General features: G+C 37.3%; 1 protein-coding gene across 1 annotated transcript; it reads right to left on the minus strand.

Moving 5' to 3' along the window:
- Positions 1–5,856: 5,856 nt before the first annotated feature.
- LOC127167248 (NADH dehydrogenase [ubiquinone] 1 alpha subcomplex subunit 4-like 2) lies at positions 5,857–15,358 on the minus strand. Its single transcript, XM_051113169.1, has 4 exons — positions 15,205–15,358; positions 11,015–11,100; positions 9,737–9,797; positions 5,857–6,372 (listed from the first exon to the last, which is right to left on the minus strand). Exons 1-4 carry the CDS (start codon positions 15,244–15,246, stop codon positions 6,316–6,318), a joined length of 246 nt encoding a protein of 81 aa, XP_050969126.1. The 5' UTR covers positions 15,247–15,358; the 3' UTR covers positions 5,857–6,315.
- Between the last annotated feature and the right edge of the window lie 1,799 nt (positions 15,359–17,157).

A 17,157-nucleotide genomic window follows, 5' to 3' on the forward strand; every position in this document is an offset into this window, starting at 1 on the left:
CTTCAAGTAATGAACTTTTTTTAAAGATATTAGTTTTTTTGTAGTTTATTGTAGTTGACAATACAAACTCTGTTTCCACACACTATCTCTTATTAAACATTTTATCCCCATTTTAACTCCTGATTAATTGCTGTGATGTGAAAATAATATTATTTATTTTAATAGTAGAATATTTATATATTCTACTATACTATTAAGTCTTAATGGTCCTAAAAGAGGTTGTTTTTTTTTTTTTTTTTTTTTTTGGGATGTGAGGGTGGGGTGGGATGTGAGTTTTTCACTGAGATGTCAGTGTTTTTCTGTCATTCTGTGTGTCAGGTTAGGTAAAATCCCAGTGGAAGCTGAAGCAGCTGATGATGAGTGAATCCCAGTGTGTTCGTGTCGCGGGTTCAGGATTCGCTCGCGTCGTTCGTCCGTGTCGGTTTGTGTTTGTGTCGGGATCTCAGGATGAGCTGACATGATCGGGAATCTCTCTCTCCTCCTCCTGCAGGCACAGACAGCCGTTAATTTGACAATAAATCAGCGGCGTTCAGCGAGGGACGGATTAACGGCAGCGGCCGTAATTAATTGCGCTCGTTTATTTGGAGTGGCACGTCGGCGTTTGAACGCGTGTCATAATTAAAGCCCTGCAGGACCGTGATGTGGCGTTACGGAGTCGATGGCTTAAGTGGCGTTTTAGAGTCCCATTTAAACTCCAAACAATGGCTAATGTGCCGTAATTATCCTATAATAAAGTGTAAGTGTCTCTTATAGAGCAATAACAGTCCCGCAGAGAGACGAGGAGGAGGAAAGATGAGAGAGGAAGACGCTTCACACATCAATTAAGAGCTTGACAGACTCTGAGGAGACACCATGAAGAGCAGAACCTCACACACACACACACACACACACACACACACACACACAGTCGTTGTACAGCATTACTGTACTTGCACAAATAGGCCTACATCAAGTCACTTTTTATTTCTATAATATGGAAGCTGTTTCTGCTATGGAATAAACAAACAAAAAAGGTAATTACAACTTTTTATCTTACAATTCAGGCGGTTTTCTCTCAATTCTGGAAAAAACAAGAATTGTGAGAGATGAACTCGAAATTGTGGAATATGAACTCAGAATAGCAGGATATGAACTCAGAATTGGAGGATGTGAACTCAGATTCCAAGATATGAACTCTGAATTGCGAGATATGAACTCGGATTTGCAAGATATGAACTCGGAATTGCAGGATGTGAACTCAAAATTGTGAATATAAACTGAATAGCGGGATATTAACTCAGAATTCTGAAATATGAACTCAAGATTGTGGGATATGAACTCGGAATTGCAAGATATGAACTCGGAATTGCGGGATATTAACTTAAAATTGTGGAATATAAACTCAGAATACTGGGATATGAACTCAGAATAGCGGGATATGAACTCGGAATTGCGGGATATGAACCCGGAATTGCGAGATATGAACTTGGAATTGCAGGATATGAACTCAAAATTGTGAATATAAACTGAATAGCGGGATATTAACTCAGAATTCTGAAATATGAACTCAGGATTGTGGGATATGAACTCGGAATTGCAAGATATGAACTCGGAATTGCGAGATATGAACTTGGAATTGCGAGATGAACTCGGAATTGTGAGAATGAGCTCTGAATTGCAGGATGTGAACTCAAAATTGTGAAATATAAACTCAGAATAGCGGGATATTAACTCAGAATTCTGGGATATGAACTCGGAATTGCGAGATATGAACTTAAAATTGTGGAATATGAACTCAGAATAGTGGGATATGAACTCAGAATTGCGGGATATGAATCGGAATTGCGAGATATGAACTAGGAATTGCGGGATATGAACTCGGAATTGCGAGATATGAACTTGGAATTGCAGGATATGAACTCAAAATTGTGAATATAAACTGAATAGCGGGATATTAACTCAGAATTCTGAAATATGAACTCAGGATTGTGGGATATGAACTCGGAATTGCAAGATATGAACTCGGAATTGCGAGATATGAACTCGGAATTGCGAGATGAACTCGGAATTGTGAGAATGAGCTCTGAATTGCAGGATGTGAACTCAAAATTGTGAAATATAAACTCAGAATAGCGGGATATTAACTCAGAATCCTGGGATATGAACTCGGAATTGCGAGAAATGAACTTAAAATTGTGGAATATGAACTCAGAATAGTGGGATATGAACTCAGAATTGCGGGATATGAATCGGAATTGCGAGATATGAACTAGGAATAGCGGGATATGAACTCGGAATTGCGAGATATGAACTTGGAATTGCAGGATATGAACTCAAAATTGTGAATATAAACTGAATAGCGGGATATTAAATTAGAATTCTGAAATATGAACTCAGGATTGTGGGATATGAACTCGGAATTGTGAGATATGAACTCGGAATTGTGGAATATGAACTCAGAATAGCAGGATATAAACCCAGGATTCCAAGATATGTACTCAGAATTGCGAGAGATGATCTCGGAATTGTGAGATATGAACTTGGAAATGCAGAATGTGAACTTGGAATTGTGGGATGGGAACTTGGAATTATGAGATGTGAAACTGGAATTGTAAGATATGAACTCAGAACTGTGAGATAAAATAGGAATTGTGAGTTGAAATTGGAATTGCTTGATGTGAACTCTGATTTGTGAGATATGAACTCTGAATTGTGAGATATGAGCTCAGAATTGTAAGATATGAATACCGAATTGCAGGATAGGAACTGGGAATTGTGATATATGAACTCAGAATAGCGGGATTTGAGCTCAGAATTGTAGGATATAAACTCAGGATTCCAAGATATGAACTCAGAATTGTGAGATATGAACTTGGAATTGCAGGATATCGCTAATGGACAGTTCACCTTTAGCATCAAGCACAGTTAAATGTGGAACATCTTTGCTTTCACTCGTGTGTTTTTATCTACATACTGGAGGGATGTTTTGTTCCAGTACTCATATTTGAAGTGCATTTTCTGTGTACGTTTGACACCCAGTTTGTTTACACCTGAGCCGTGACGCTGAACACACACACACACACACACACAAAAAGCAGCAGATTTTCACACTGAAGTCTCAGCTGTGACCAGCGGCTTAAGGAGCTGTTCTCACCTCACACACACACACACACACACACACACATTCAAACGTGTGTGATGCAGCACATGGAGCTGGAGGACAGAACTGACTGACAGCGCCGCTTCCCTAAGATGTTTTTGTTGTTCATATGTATTGCCTTCAGTGCTGGGTAGTAACTGATTACATGTTTTCTGGATTATTTAATCAGATTCCAAAAATGAAGTATTTGTAATTAGATTACATTACATTTTCAAATGCTCACAATGAGATTAGTTACTTTTTTATGGATTACATGATTACATATCACACTGTGCCAGTAAATTATTAATAATTCATTGATTCAAGTCTGTTCACTTACATTTGGACAGTCTTCCAGATTTTGTGTAATTGCACATGCCTTCCACTAGTCCAGTGTATACTAGTATTTGAATTATCACTCATTTTAGTCATTTAACCATTTATTACTATGTAAATGACATTAATTTTGCCAAACTGACTGCATTAGTGTGATAAAGTTAGATTTAATTTTGTGAACTGCACATCTACTGACTATTAATGTGACGTCCGAAATATAATTTCAGTATTTTAACAACATTTGCATGTTCACTGTTGCCGGTTAATCTTTAAGTAATCAAAAAGTATGTTATGTATAATGTTAAAAAAATGAGTTTTTTCATATTATTCTGTAAGTGTTAAATAATAATTGTTAATTGCATACATTCAGTACAATTCATCAAGATGCTTGACATTGTTTATTTGTATAGGGATTATAGCACAAACACTAAAACCAATGCATTGTACATAACGTTTAAAGTACAAGTTAATTAGCATCTCTGTTCCCTAGATAATTTTTTTTTTTTAATTCAAATGAACATAAAAATACAAACGCATAAGATTTCACCCTGATGACATGCAACAAAAGGTGTAATTAAACTAAAAAGCATGCTCTTTTTTTCATTTTTCATAGATTGATTGATTGATTAGTGATGATCTGACAAACGCGACCATCACGAATCTCGAGACTCGAATGAATCTTTACAGCTTGCACGTATATATCAAAGCAGAATATGCATATTTGTATTTATTTCTGATATTGTAGCTGTTGTAGTTATCTGTGCTTGTATTGCGGGACGGTCTGAGGTGTTTCACTGTCTCGTGCTCGCTGTGTGTGTAGATTGCCTTTGGCCTGCAGATGAATAGCGATACAAAGAATAACAAATGGAGGCAATGCAATCATGACGGGTCGCCGCGCCTTCCGCTTAGGTAATGACGGCCCCTGTGTGTGTGTCTGTGTGTGATTATGCCTGATGCGCTTCTTCAAGCAGCCTGATTACCTGTCAGCATGTGCTGGAGGCCTGACAGAAGCAGCGCACACACGCCGCAGGTGAGCGGAGAGCGTGTGTGTGAACGCGGGGAGACGAGGAGCGTATCCTTTATTGAAGCGCTGGATGTGTGTGTCGGTACCCAGCTGTGCGGAGGACAGGAGTGATTGCTGCTAGATAACATGCATTATTCTCACTATGCGCACGCCGGCCGGCAATTCTGCCTCCTAATGTCCCGCAAATATGCCCACAACAAACTTAGAAGCTTTTCTAAAGGGCCACAGGAATTTGGTTTTCGACGGCTGGACAAAGACGCCGCACGTTTGTGTTCCCAAACAAATAGAGACTCAAAACTGCGATGCGTGTCACAAACACATTTCATTCTCATGCTGTTTCACAGAATAGTTCAGACAGAAATGAACATTTTCACGGAAAGTTTTGATCAGTTGAGAATCAAACCGCTCTGCATCTTCACACATCACATGTGATCGTGCACAGATGTGATGTTCAAAGTAAATTTGGCTTTGTTTCTCACACAAATTTATCGAATGATTTTATACGTTTTGGAACATAGCATATGAGTTAAATGAAGAAGACGGAAGAAACTAACTCATACAGGTTTGGAATGATGACAGAACAGCTTCTTGAAAGGGGTCATCAGATGCAAAATTCACTTTTACATGTTGTTTGAAGATAAATGTGTGTTGGCAGTGTGTGTACACAAGCACCCTATAATGATTTTGAAAATTTTTGTTTAATCTGCATTTTCAGCATCTCGTCTCTGTGACGACACACCATCAGAGGCCGCTCCCACGATAGTTGATTGACACGGCCGTCTTACCTTAGACCCGCCCTGATGAGCTGAAACGGTCCGATCGTCATTGTTTTGATGCCAAAACAGGGACGTAGACAAGAATGTTGGATATAATAATAAACATAGTGGTCGTCATTTACTCCCGACATCTGAGCTGCTAAAGATGCAGTGGATTACGTTTGTTTGTGAAGGGAATGCGCCTCCCGATCTACATATATCCGTCTATGTTTGCATGAATCATTTGTGATCCAGCTTCACTTACAGAAGTGAGTATAAGCGGGGGTTTTTTTATGAATCTTTGCAGTCGCCTTTCCTAATAATGTGCTAGTTAGCAAGTTTTGTGGCTAAATGCGGCTAAAGTAAACAGGCTCGTCACTCCACAGAGAGAAGAGAGGGGCGGGGACAGCAGAGCTCATTAACATTTAAAGCAACATCGACCAGAACAGGATGATTTTTCAGAACTGATTTTGGCCAGGTAAAAAAAAGTGTTGTTTTACACTACCATTAACCAAAGCATGTTATAGACTTTTCATTAAGACCCTAAAGAATCATATCAACTTGTGGAAAATAAGCATCCGATGACCCCTTTAAGCCTTAAAAAAAAACATGTTGTGTTGGTGTTTGCATGAATATGTCTTTATTTTCAGATCTTTGATGATACAGAACAGAAAGACACCAAAAACTACTCTTCTGGCTAAAGAACACAAGAATGACTTACAGTGAGATCAGTGGGAAAATGCACACAGGATGGTGGATGAGATACAAGAAAGTCTATTATGAATCTAACTCATGCCAGTGTTGGTATGAAATCATCTAGTAGAAATGACTATTTGATTGTTTGCCAGGTATTTTTTTATCATTTCATGATCTCTTTACAATTAGAATGTTTTTAATTTTATTTTTTCTGAACGAACAATAATGGCTATAAAATATGTTTTGTTTGTGTTTCTAGCTATTAAAAGAACTGATTTCATTTGTTTGCAGTGGCAGCAGGAGCATCCAGGGATGCATCGTTTAGTAAAATGTGTGTGTGTGTGTTTGTGTGTGTGTGTGTGCGCCTGTAGTTCCACTGAGGTCTTTTAAAAGTCAGGTCCTTCCTTCTTCAGACTCTCATAGTCTGTGGTGACGGCCACCAACTGTGTAGAGAGAGCGAGAGAATACATTTAAATGTAGTTAGCGTAAATTAAGATCATCAGAATATCATAAAAGACAAAACAACATGCATACAAACAGGAGCGCAAACACGCACACACAGACTGTCTGACAGGTTCCGCTGGCCCTCATTACGTGATCCGGCTCCGTGTTTGTGTTTGTTTGTTTTTTTCAGAGGAAGTGTATAAGAGAGGGTTTGTGAGCTGATTTAATAAAGGAAATGAATCCAGAATATTTACATCTTGTCAGTGCATGATGCACATGTCTACTGATCAGTGTGATGTTAAGAAGAAGTTGAGTTTGTAAATGTTTGTTGGGGAGAATTAGCTGTTCCTCAGTGATCAGACGCAGCATTTTCAGGCTGAAAAACCTCACAGATGCGCAATTCCCGCGTTCGTGTTTTGCTGTTTTTGTGAAAAGGTCTCGGGGCGTCAGCTTTTATATGACAGAAAGCGTGTTTCCGTTGTGAATGCGTGACAGGAGAAACGTTCTTCAGCCGCTGTTATTTTATTCTCATATTCTCATTGATCGCACTCTTTCTCTCTCTGCTTCTGTTTCTCTCATTATGATTAATGTTGAGACGCCGCTGGATTCTTGATTTCTGACCTTTGGCTCCTGTTGAGAATCAAACATGTCGAATCGTGACCTTTCGTGCGCCTGAACGCAAACTTCCCGGAAGAAGGAGAGGAAACTCTCTTATTCTCTCCATCTGCCTGTGTTAATACTTTCATTAATCGTTGGAGGTGATCAAGATGTTCCAAACGAGAACAGAACATTCTCCCGCTGCGATATAAATTATTCCTTCTTTAGACGTGAACGAGCGCTGTTTTTCACACGAGCCTCAGGTGCATCTAGAAGTGCATCTGAAATGGGTCATGAAATGCAGTTTCAGATTTTACATTGTTTCTCTAGGTTAGTTCATAAAGTTTTTGCACAAAAAAGGTCTATCAGTGAGAATCTTCATTCTCACTCTCTGTGAAAACTCAATTTTGAAGTGGCAGAAACAGAAGTAAACGCCCACTGCTGTGATTGGCTAATTTCATTGCATCATAGCCACGCCCTCTTTTACAGTTTTACAGAGGCAGAAGAAATTTAAATAATGCAACCATAATGACTGCAGTGTTGGGAATTGCTTTTGCTTGCACAAATAGCTCGTTTTGGTCTATAGTTTTAAAAGTACTGTCATTAGTTGTCATATTACAACATGGTAATACACTTGGAGTCTTTGTAGCGTTAAACGCTGGTTTGGCGTTTATTACAAACGCACTGCAAGATTAAAAATAGATGTATTATCTGTGTTTCCTCCTAGGACAAAATGCTTGGCAGTGGCACATCTTTCAATAAAAGATATTGTAAGTGTGGTGAAAAGTGAAGAACAAATGGAAGCGTTATTTTTCAGTCTCTCAGGCACGTCATTAAAAATAAACCTAAGCCATGCATTTCTAATGCTGGTGTTTTTAGGAAAGCTATGCAGTTTTTAGGGGTTCAGTTTGAGTTTGACTGCCTTTTTTGACATCTTTATACAACAGTAGTTTGGATCTTGTGATTGATGGATATGGAAGGCTGACAGGTCCAAAAATCTTTAAACGGAACAGGTGAAATTTGAGCATCAGCACACACTGTTTGTCTGTGTAATGGTGTATATAGACACCAACATAACATTGTGTCACATATGCATGTATCGTCACAGATACAGCGGTTCTGTTGGTTGCTGTCCTCGTTTTAACAGTAACATGTTCGAAAAAGTGCATCTTGACCTAGTCAAATTTCACATGTTCCTTTTAAAAACTTTTGCCCCCATCCAATTTCTATACTGACTTGACGTATTCAAAAGCAGTTTGGATTTTGGGATTGATGGATGTGCAGGACTCTACGATGTGACCATTTCAGTCGCACTTGCTGCTGAAAACTACTGCGTGCAACTATGAAACGATATTTCGGAGCATCAGTGCGACTGACACGATCAGCTTATCTGAGTTTGCCATGAGGGGAGATTTAAAGGTTTCTACGTGTTTTTTCAACATAAGAGTAATGTATCACTGACATGTATTCCACGAAACCTTTCATAAAGTGTAGATAGAGTTTAAATAAGAGATTTGTCGATTATAAAGATGAACTAAGATGAGCTTTTAATGATTTTTAAGAGAGTTTGTAAATGAGATATTGATTAATACAACAGTTAAATAAACAAGAAGTTAATATGAAGTGACTTACATCATCTGATTATAACGCTATTGTCTGATTTTGCTCTATTTCGTCATCAAAAATAGTTTGAAACAATTCACAATTGTTTTTTTTTTTCAATTGCTTTCAAACACAATGTTGTTTCGTTAATGAATATGCGTAAAAACAGTCACTTGCTTTATTCCTGAATGAATCAGCCGTTCAAACGAATCAAATGAATGAATGATTCAGTAATTAAATCAGTGATTTGCTGTCACCTACTGGCAGATTTAGTTTTATTTTTAAAGTATCTTTTCAGTTATTTAGATCATTTAATATTTTAAACATTAATCTCAACATGCATTTATGAATTTGATTGCACTCATGCCCCTCTGAGCCTCATTAAACACATGAAAATACACCTACAAGACACTTTGTGTTCTTCTGTGCACCTCTAGTACAAATTATTTTTGTTAATACTGATTTCATTTGATTGGTAACTTATTCTTATTCTGTTGTTTTAATTAGAAATTTTAAAAAGCTAATATCTTTTTTTTTAATTGACATAAAAGATGACATACTTTTAATAAAGTTAGAAAAATGCCATTACAAAGGTAAAATCAAAATTCCCCTGTAAATCACTTTAAGGAGTGAGATTTTTTTGACTATTAGAAGGCGCTCCTGATATTTTGACTGCTCCTAATTTTTTTAACTTTTTGTGTGTATACTGACTTTTTTTACTGTGCTGCTTTAGTACATATAAAGACACTGTTTTACTGTGTTAAATTGACAAATTTGAATGGTAAACTTTTGGCCCCCAGTCCACAAGGCCGTGTTGAGGGGAATCGTGACGTCACGAGACATATAAATATTTCAATCTGGGGAGATAGTTTGAGTTCTGAAACTTGTGTACATCTTTATTGTAGAGTAACTTGTCATATGTGTAAATATCTCAGATGTTTTCACTCCATTTCGCAACCCCTTTAAATCGTCGCCATTTTTGAAACCTTACAATTGCAGGTTTCCACAAACGTGTTTGCAAGCGTGCAGCTCCTGTCACGCATCGCTCCGGTGTAGCAGATGAAACTGGGCTGATCCGGGAACAGCGGGGGTGACGGATCTGTGACGGATCTGTCTGCCCTGTCAGTCTGCAGCTGATCACAGAGCAGTCGCCAGGCTGTTTACCTTGTACTGATAGGTCGGGCCGAGATTGTTCCACGGTTCAGGGTTATTCTTCCTGTCCCAGCTGACAGAATGAGGGTAAGGCCAGACCGGAGAGGAAAGAGAGAGCGAGTGAAAACAGAGCAGTGGAAGGAGGAGGAGGAGGAGGAGGAGGAGGAGGAGGAGGACCGGCTGTAAAGGAGGGTAATTATCAGGCGGAGGTGACGGAGGCCAGTTATTTGGCAACCTGCCGTCGTTCATTAAGCAAAGTTTGTTCTTCAGGAAGAAGAATGAACACACAACAGACTAAACCAACATAACGGTTATGATTTTACCTCGGGTAAGAAGTGTTCTTCGCCCTATTACTATGGTAAAATCACTAATGAACAGCCTCAAGTGGCATTTTATTAAATCATGGCGACAGCAACGTGGCGTCAATGTCCAATAAATTGTTAAATTTATTAATAATAATCAGAACAGTCTGGAACTTCATTTTCTCCATATATGGAAATTTATTTGTAACAGTAAGTTACAAACCATTAAAAACAGACCTGTTTTGAGCTCCAGTGTTGTTAATTGAAGATCTGTGCTTCCACTGAAGCTTTTCATTTACATTATTTCTACATATTTTTAAAATAATCGTGTTTAACCTATACAGCAAAAAAAGAGAAAAGCAAATATATTTCAAAATATGCAAAAATATATTTATAAAATTATATATTCTACCAATATATTTTTGGTCATTTTTTTGCATATTTTTAAAATTATGTTTAAGAAAAATTAAATATATTTTTAAAAGCATTTATATTATATTTTATCCTCCATATATTTCGGTCCAAGAAAATACATTCACACATCAGACATGAAGAAAAATATTTTGTTGTCTGCAACACTTTTTTAACACTTGCAACAGTTAATAGTTTGTTTCACTTACATTACAGCACCCATGTTACATGTTACACTGTGCTGTTACAAGATTAAAGTAGCAGCGCTCAATAATATGAAGTCATGTGACTGATTGTCTTTTAGTTTGTAAGTTTCATCATATGGTCATTTTCTTCTTTTTTTTTTTTTTTTGGAACATCCAATGGAAAAAATGCAAACAGTTTGGAACAACATGAGGGTAAGGAAATGATGACAGATCATTTTTATGTGAACTATCCCTTTAAATATGTGTATTTCATTAATGTTATGCCACAATATACGGTAAATGCTCAGTAACATGAGCACTGTATTGTAAAGTGATGATTTTGTAGGTGCTATCTAGGTGTTCTCTGCTAGTCTGGTCTGGTTTCATCTCACCTGACGTAAGGTGCACGAGCCAGTCGGATCAGATAGAGACCAGCTCCACTCAAACCCACTACTGTGAAGAGGAACTGAGGGATGAGCTGAAAGTACAAGACGATCATCAGACGTCAGTGTGAGTTCAGGTGAGCGTATCCCAGTGCTACTCAAGTCAAGTCAAATTTATTTGTATTGCGCTTTTTTTTTAAATAGACTGTCAAAGTGGATTTACAGAAATTGTTATTGTTTATATTGTCTAAATATTTTCAGGCCTTATAGTTGCATTTAGCACATTAGAGCTGGATGATAATATACTTTACATTTTGCAAAATTATAAACAATCATGCAGCAACATCTCAACAATGTTTACATGGATGCATTTGGTAGACACTTTAATGCAGAGAAATTTGCATTGCATTCAAGGTGTATTTTATCAGTTTATGCATTCTTTGGGAATCAAACCTACGACATTGGTGTTGCAAGAGTCGTGATTCACTTTTTGAGCTACTGTAATGCTATACTAAACTTAAAAAATAGATACACCGTCAGAATGTTTATATCTAGATTGATCTGCGTTCCTGTAGCTCAAACTGTAGAATACAGTGCTTGCAACGCCAAGGTTGTGGGTTCAGTTCCCAGAGAATGCATGAATTGATAAATTATTTACCCTGAATGCAGTGTATGTCGATATGTCGATACAAATGCATAAATGTAGATATATAGCTTTCTGTCATGGGTTTGATTCTCAGGGAATGCATGAACTGAAATGATGTAAACCTTGAATGCATTGCAAGTGGCTTTGGATAAAATTGTCTGCCAAATGCCTACATGAAAATGTAGGTATATAGCTTTTCTGTAGCGTTCCTTAAACTGTAGAGCATGGGTTCATGGGTCATGGATTTGATTCCTAGGCAGTGCATGAATTGAAAATGTGTGAGTTGTGAAAAGAGTCTGTCAAATGCATGTATGTAGATATATAGCTTTCTAGTTGCATTCCTCAAATAGCAGAGCATTGTGTTCGATTCTCAATGAAAGCATGAACTGATAAATTGTACAGTTCGAATGCAGTGTAAGTGGCTTTGGATGAAAGTGTTTTCCGAATGCATAAGTGTAGATATCTAGCTTTCCTGTAGCATTTCTTAAATTGTAGAGCATGGTGCATGCAATGCCAAAGCCATGGGTTCAATTCCAAGAAAATGCATATATATATATATATATACCTTGAATGAAGTGTAAGTTTGCTTTAGATAGAAGTGTCTGCCAAATACATAAATGTAAATACCTGAGTAATGACTCATCTGGTTTAAGTAACAAACTGACTTGCTCAGCAAAAACTGCTGCTTCATCATTGAGCTGAAGAAGGGAAGTGCATGAGGTGTGTTATGAATGCCGTCTGACACGTTTCAGAACGCAGCGACGTGTGAAATGGAGCTTGTGCAGTTAGAAGTGTGTGTGTGTTCATGTACTTGAGTAGGTTTCAGGTCTAAATGAACAAATATGCACACACACACTCTTTTATATGCATGGAGACACACTGTGTGTGTCAGTCTGGGTTGAGCGGACAAGGATGCAACCACTAATGTGTGTGTGCGTGTGACACACTCCGCTGCCGATCAGACTGAGTGACAGGATCTCACACACACACCCTACCGGGAGACTTCAGTGTGTGTATGTGTGTGTGTGTAAATGATGACAGGGATTAGAATAGAAATACATATTAAAAGAGGAAATGCGAAGCATCAGTTTGGATGCCAAAATCGCCACATTTTTCCTGCGTTTGAGAAAGTGAGAGACAGGCAGACACAGACTTAGCCTTATGTTGTCAAAACTGCCTCCTGTAACAGTGATTTGCATAATCCCCCAGGGGTTACTGGGAGATATTCAAATTAGCTTATCAAATATGTTTAAGCGTCGTAAGCCGAGCGCAACATGTGTTTGCTTTGGTTCCTCTTTCATCTGGCAGCTCGACTCCATCCTGACGGGCGTTCTGTGGTCATTTGATGTCTATTAGTGTTTGTCGGACACACACCTGCGGTTTTAACAAATGCCTAGCTGGTTTGAGAGCAGACAACCAAAATCAAATCTATGCTCTCTGATGATGATGATGGTGATGATGAAGTTTCAGATCAACATTTACTTGAGCTGTAATCCTAACCCTATAGATTAGGACTATTATTCTTGTATTAGGATTATTATACTGCAACTAGGACTCTTTAAAATAAAGCGTAACTAAATAATAAATTTTTTTTATATTTTAGATTTAGATTTTTAATTGCTTGTGGCTTTTTAGAGTTTTAGTGTTCTAGTGCTGCAGGCTCTTAATACTGTGTGAATAAAAAGAAACATCGATTGAAAGTACAAAAATGAAAGTAATTTTCTCTATAATTAGTTTGCATTGTTTTGCACTTTTGTTTATCACGATTACCTTTTTGCGCTTCTGCTGAACGCTTTATTTAAAATGATTCCATTTTTGATCATTTTAGGTGTTTTTATGCTGTACACGTATGATCAAACGTGATAACTGTACAAACGCTGACAGACTGTATGAACACATCAGACGTGCTGCTTTGCTCCTCTGCTCTACTCATGAGCGTCATATTCAGCGTTCACACTTTTGAGTGAGGAAAACGACAACTTTCTTATTTATTTGTGAAGTCACACTTGTTAGTCACTGTAACACCTGTGTGATGGCCGAGAGAGAGACAGAGACAGAGACAGAGGGGGAGAGAGAGATAGACAGCTTTAACAGCATCTGCTGCAACATCTGCTCCTGACCTGCAACAACTCTTAAACTTTATTCAGCAGCCGCAAAACCAAGAATTTTCTGTCCTTTCGTACAATAAATGCTGACAGAAAGAGAGAGTCTTTGCTATGAAAGTAGATGAAGCCTGTTTCCACCTTGGAATTAAAAAATAAAAAAAGGGAATTGTTACTTTCCATCTCACAATTTGAAACACTCAGAATTGCAAGATTTAAACTCTGAATTCTGGCTGATGTTCTTGACTTCATGTTATATAACTGTGTGATATAAACTTGCAATTCAGATAAAAGTGAAATGTCTGAATTCTGATGGACTTTCTCATAATTACAAGTTTATATCTTTTTCTCTGAGTTTACATCCAGCAATTCTGTTTTTGTTTTTATTGTGACTGTTTATCTTACAATTTGGATTTCTCACAGTTGTGAGTTATAAAACTGCAATTGCACATATTGCATTGCTGACTTTTTTCAAAATTGTGAGTTTATATCTCGCAATTCTTTTATTTTGTAATTCTTACTTTTTGGTAAATCGTCAGAATTGTGAGATATAAACTAAGAATTTGAAAGAAATTTTTATTTTATTTATTTATTTATTCATTCATTCATTTTTTTAAATTCTGTGGCTGGAACAAGCTTCCATAAATCTAAATATCAAAGACTGCAAAAATCACTTTATCAATTGGTATGTTTGTACTGTTTCCAGTAAATTATCTAAACATCGTAAAGTTATCTTATCCTAAATCCTAAAACTAGTTTACATCCAGAAAAATCTGTGGTATTTATGATAAAACAATTTTCAGAAATGCAATAATTAAATAATATTTAAGCAGGCTGATTAAGAAGTTATTTATTTATTTATGTATTTATTGTATGGTTTTTCTTGCTCCTTTCACATCATGTCAAGCCTCTGAAAGAGAGATTAAGCTGTGGAAATGATACTGATGTATAACGGCACAGATTACATAATAATCACTCCTAATTTATGTCAACGTTAAACACGCTGGCGGCTTAATGCGGTTCAGTGACGTTTACGTAACGGTCGTTCATTTGGTCTTGGTAACCTGCCAAACAAGCGGCATGAATCTGGGTCATCACATGCTTATTGTCATTAATAGAGCGATTGTTTCAGCAAACAATGTCTGTTTTGTCCGTTTGGGGTAATGTTCAGGCCTTTATCCCTTTGTTTTATATGCATGGAAATAAATCTTTCACTCTGACTAATATTAAAAACCGTTCAATGTGATGCTCATTTTGAGATGGGATTATCTACAATACTCATATTAAATGGAAAGTCAATAACATCTTTTCACAAACCTCACCTGTTCTCAGAAAAACAATCTATTCCAGTGACGCATCATCACAATAGCGAGCGTGACGCCGAAGCTGCAGTCATTTAAGCGTTTCTCATTACTGATGAGGAGTAAATGTCAAATGAGGCTTAAACTCACCCCAGGATGTTTCTTCGCCTGCTTGTACATCGTTTTAAACATCTTTGTCTTCCACAACACAGCAACAGTGAATGCAGTCAATGTGGCTGAAAGTGAGGACAAGTGTGGAGAGTTAGTTATGTAAGAGGGTTAGAGTCACGGGTGACGGACAGTTACTGAGATCCAATCAGCACTGACCACTGCGAGTCAAACCCAGTGACGTGACATTTAATCAAACATAGAGTAAAAATTGTGCACTTTTATTCCGATTTAAGCTGAATTTTCAGTATCGTTACTCCAGTCTTCAGTGTCACATGATCCTTCAGAAATCATTCTAATATGCTGATTAATAAAAGCTCATTTAAAATATTATAACAGTGTCTCTGTGATAGTAAAATATCACCCGTTTGTATGCTGTATATATCGTAGGTGTGATGAATATTCATCTCTTTAAATGGGTCGTGTTTAAAGCCGCGGGTCTTTAAAGTCACCGGAAGGTCTTTGCGACAGAAGGACGAGGCGTCTGCCGTCTTCTGGCACGTTTCAGAGTCTCTGCCAACTAACAGCCTGTCCTGAGCTCTGACCTTTGACCTCGGGGAATATTCACACAGACAGACTGACAGTCAAAAGCTTTGAGTCGAACCGTAACCCATAATCTGATGTCAGCTGCTCTGAAACACTCTGATGACATTAAAAGCTGCGATTTAAAGCCTGCAGCGCCGACACTCTTAATTACAGGTGATTCTACAACACGCTGAATACAGAATTATCAGCGCATACAGACCACGTGTGTCATCAGATCATCAGAGACATTCATGGCATTTTCCATCAGATTCATGTGATGTTTAGAGTTTGTGTGACTGGAACAACAACAAAAACACCAAATGAGCACTCAAAACAATATTTAGGCATACATTTGAGATGTATTTATTTAAACTGCATATCAAATTCACATTCATTTGGATCACACAGTGTTATTTGACATACAAAATAATAATTAAAGCTTATTTTAACACTATCTTATTCTATTCACTACCTTATCTCAGTTTAATTTAGTTTATATTGAACTAAAACTAAAGCTTAAAAACACACACACACACAAATTATACAGACATCTTTAAAAACAACCAAAACTAAACCAACTAAATCCAACTAAACTAAAATGTCAAAAACACACAACAAAATGACTAAAACTACAATGAATGCTTAATTCAAAGTTTTAACAGAAACTATAAGAGGATCTTGATGATGCTAAAATAACACTGAATCAAACTAACAATCATAATGCATAATACATAAATAAACAGGTAATATTTCTGTACACCAACAAAATAAATAAAAATCACATTTATTATGATTGCATTAGATACAATGCATTTATTCAAACTGCTTTGAATCGGCATGAATCTGTTCATTGTGAAAATTTAATACACACACACATTTTATGTATTTCTAAAGTATGAATGTGGTTAAAATAAGGCTGTTCAGAAGTGATGGCAGACATATAGATGAATGTGTATGACGAATTGTCTCCAGATATTACAGACCTCTTGATGTAAATCAGCAAACCTTGATCATGGAGAGAGCAGAAAATCACACAGGAGAGTAAATGACAGAATTTGTATTTGACTTCGAGCTATTTCTTTAACACATCACACCTGTAGTTTTCCCTCTTTTCTGAAAACAGTTAAATTACAAACTGAACAGGAGCGTCTCGTCATGTGGGTTTCTATTGTTAAAGATGTTGGAATGAAGGAGCTGAAAGACGTCAAGAAATGACATCTCTGAGGAATTGATTGTGTTTTACACAGACTGAAGAAAAGCACGTTTGAGTTCTGTTCCTTCTGCTTTGATGTTTGGATCCGTATGAACGCAGGTGGTCGAACACACACACACACACACACACACACACACACACACACACACACACACACACACACACTTGTGTTCACATGTTCACATGTTCTCACGTCT

This window comes from Labeo rohita, chromosome 6, assembly GCF_022985175.1.
Source record: "Labeo rohita strain BAU-BD-2019 chromosome 6, IGBB_LRoh.1.0, whole genome shotgun sequence".
NCBI classification, from domain to species: Eukaryota; Metazoa; Chordata; class Actinopteri; order Cypriniformes; family Cyprinidae; genus Labeo; species Labeo rohita.

Coding starts and splice junctions, on each gene's coding strand:
- LOC127167248 (XM_051113169.1), bottom strand. CDS start 15,246: ATGTTTAAAACGATGTACAAGCAGGCGAAGAAACATCCTGGG. Junction 11,101..15,204: donor AGGCGAAGAAACATCCTGGG/GTGAGTTTAAGC, acceptor TTGTACTTTCAG/CTCATCCCTCAGTTCCTCTT. Junction 9,798..11,014: donor GCTCGTGCACCTTACGTCAG/GTGAGATGAAAC, acceptor TCATTCTGTCAG/CTGGGACAGGAAGAATAACC.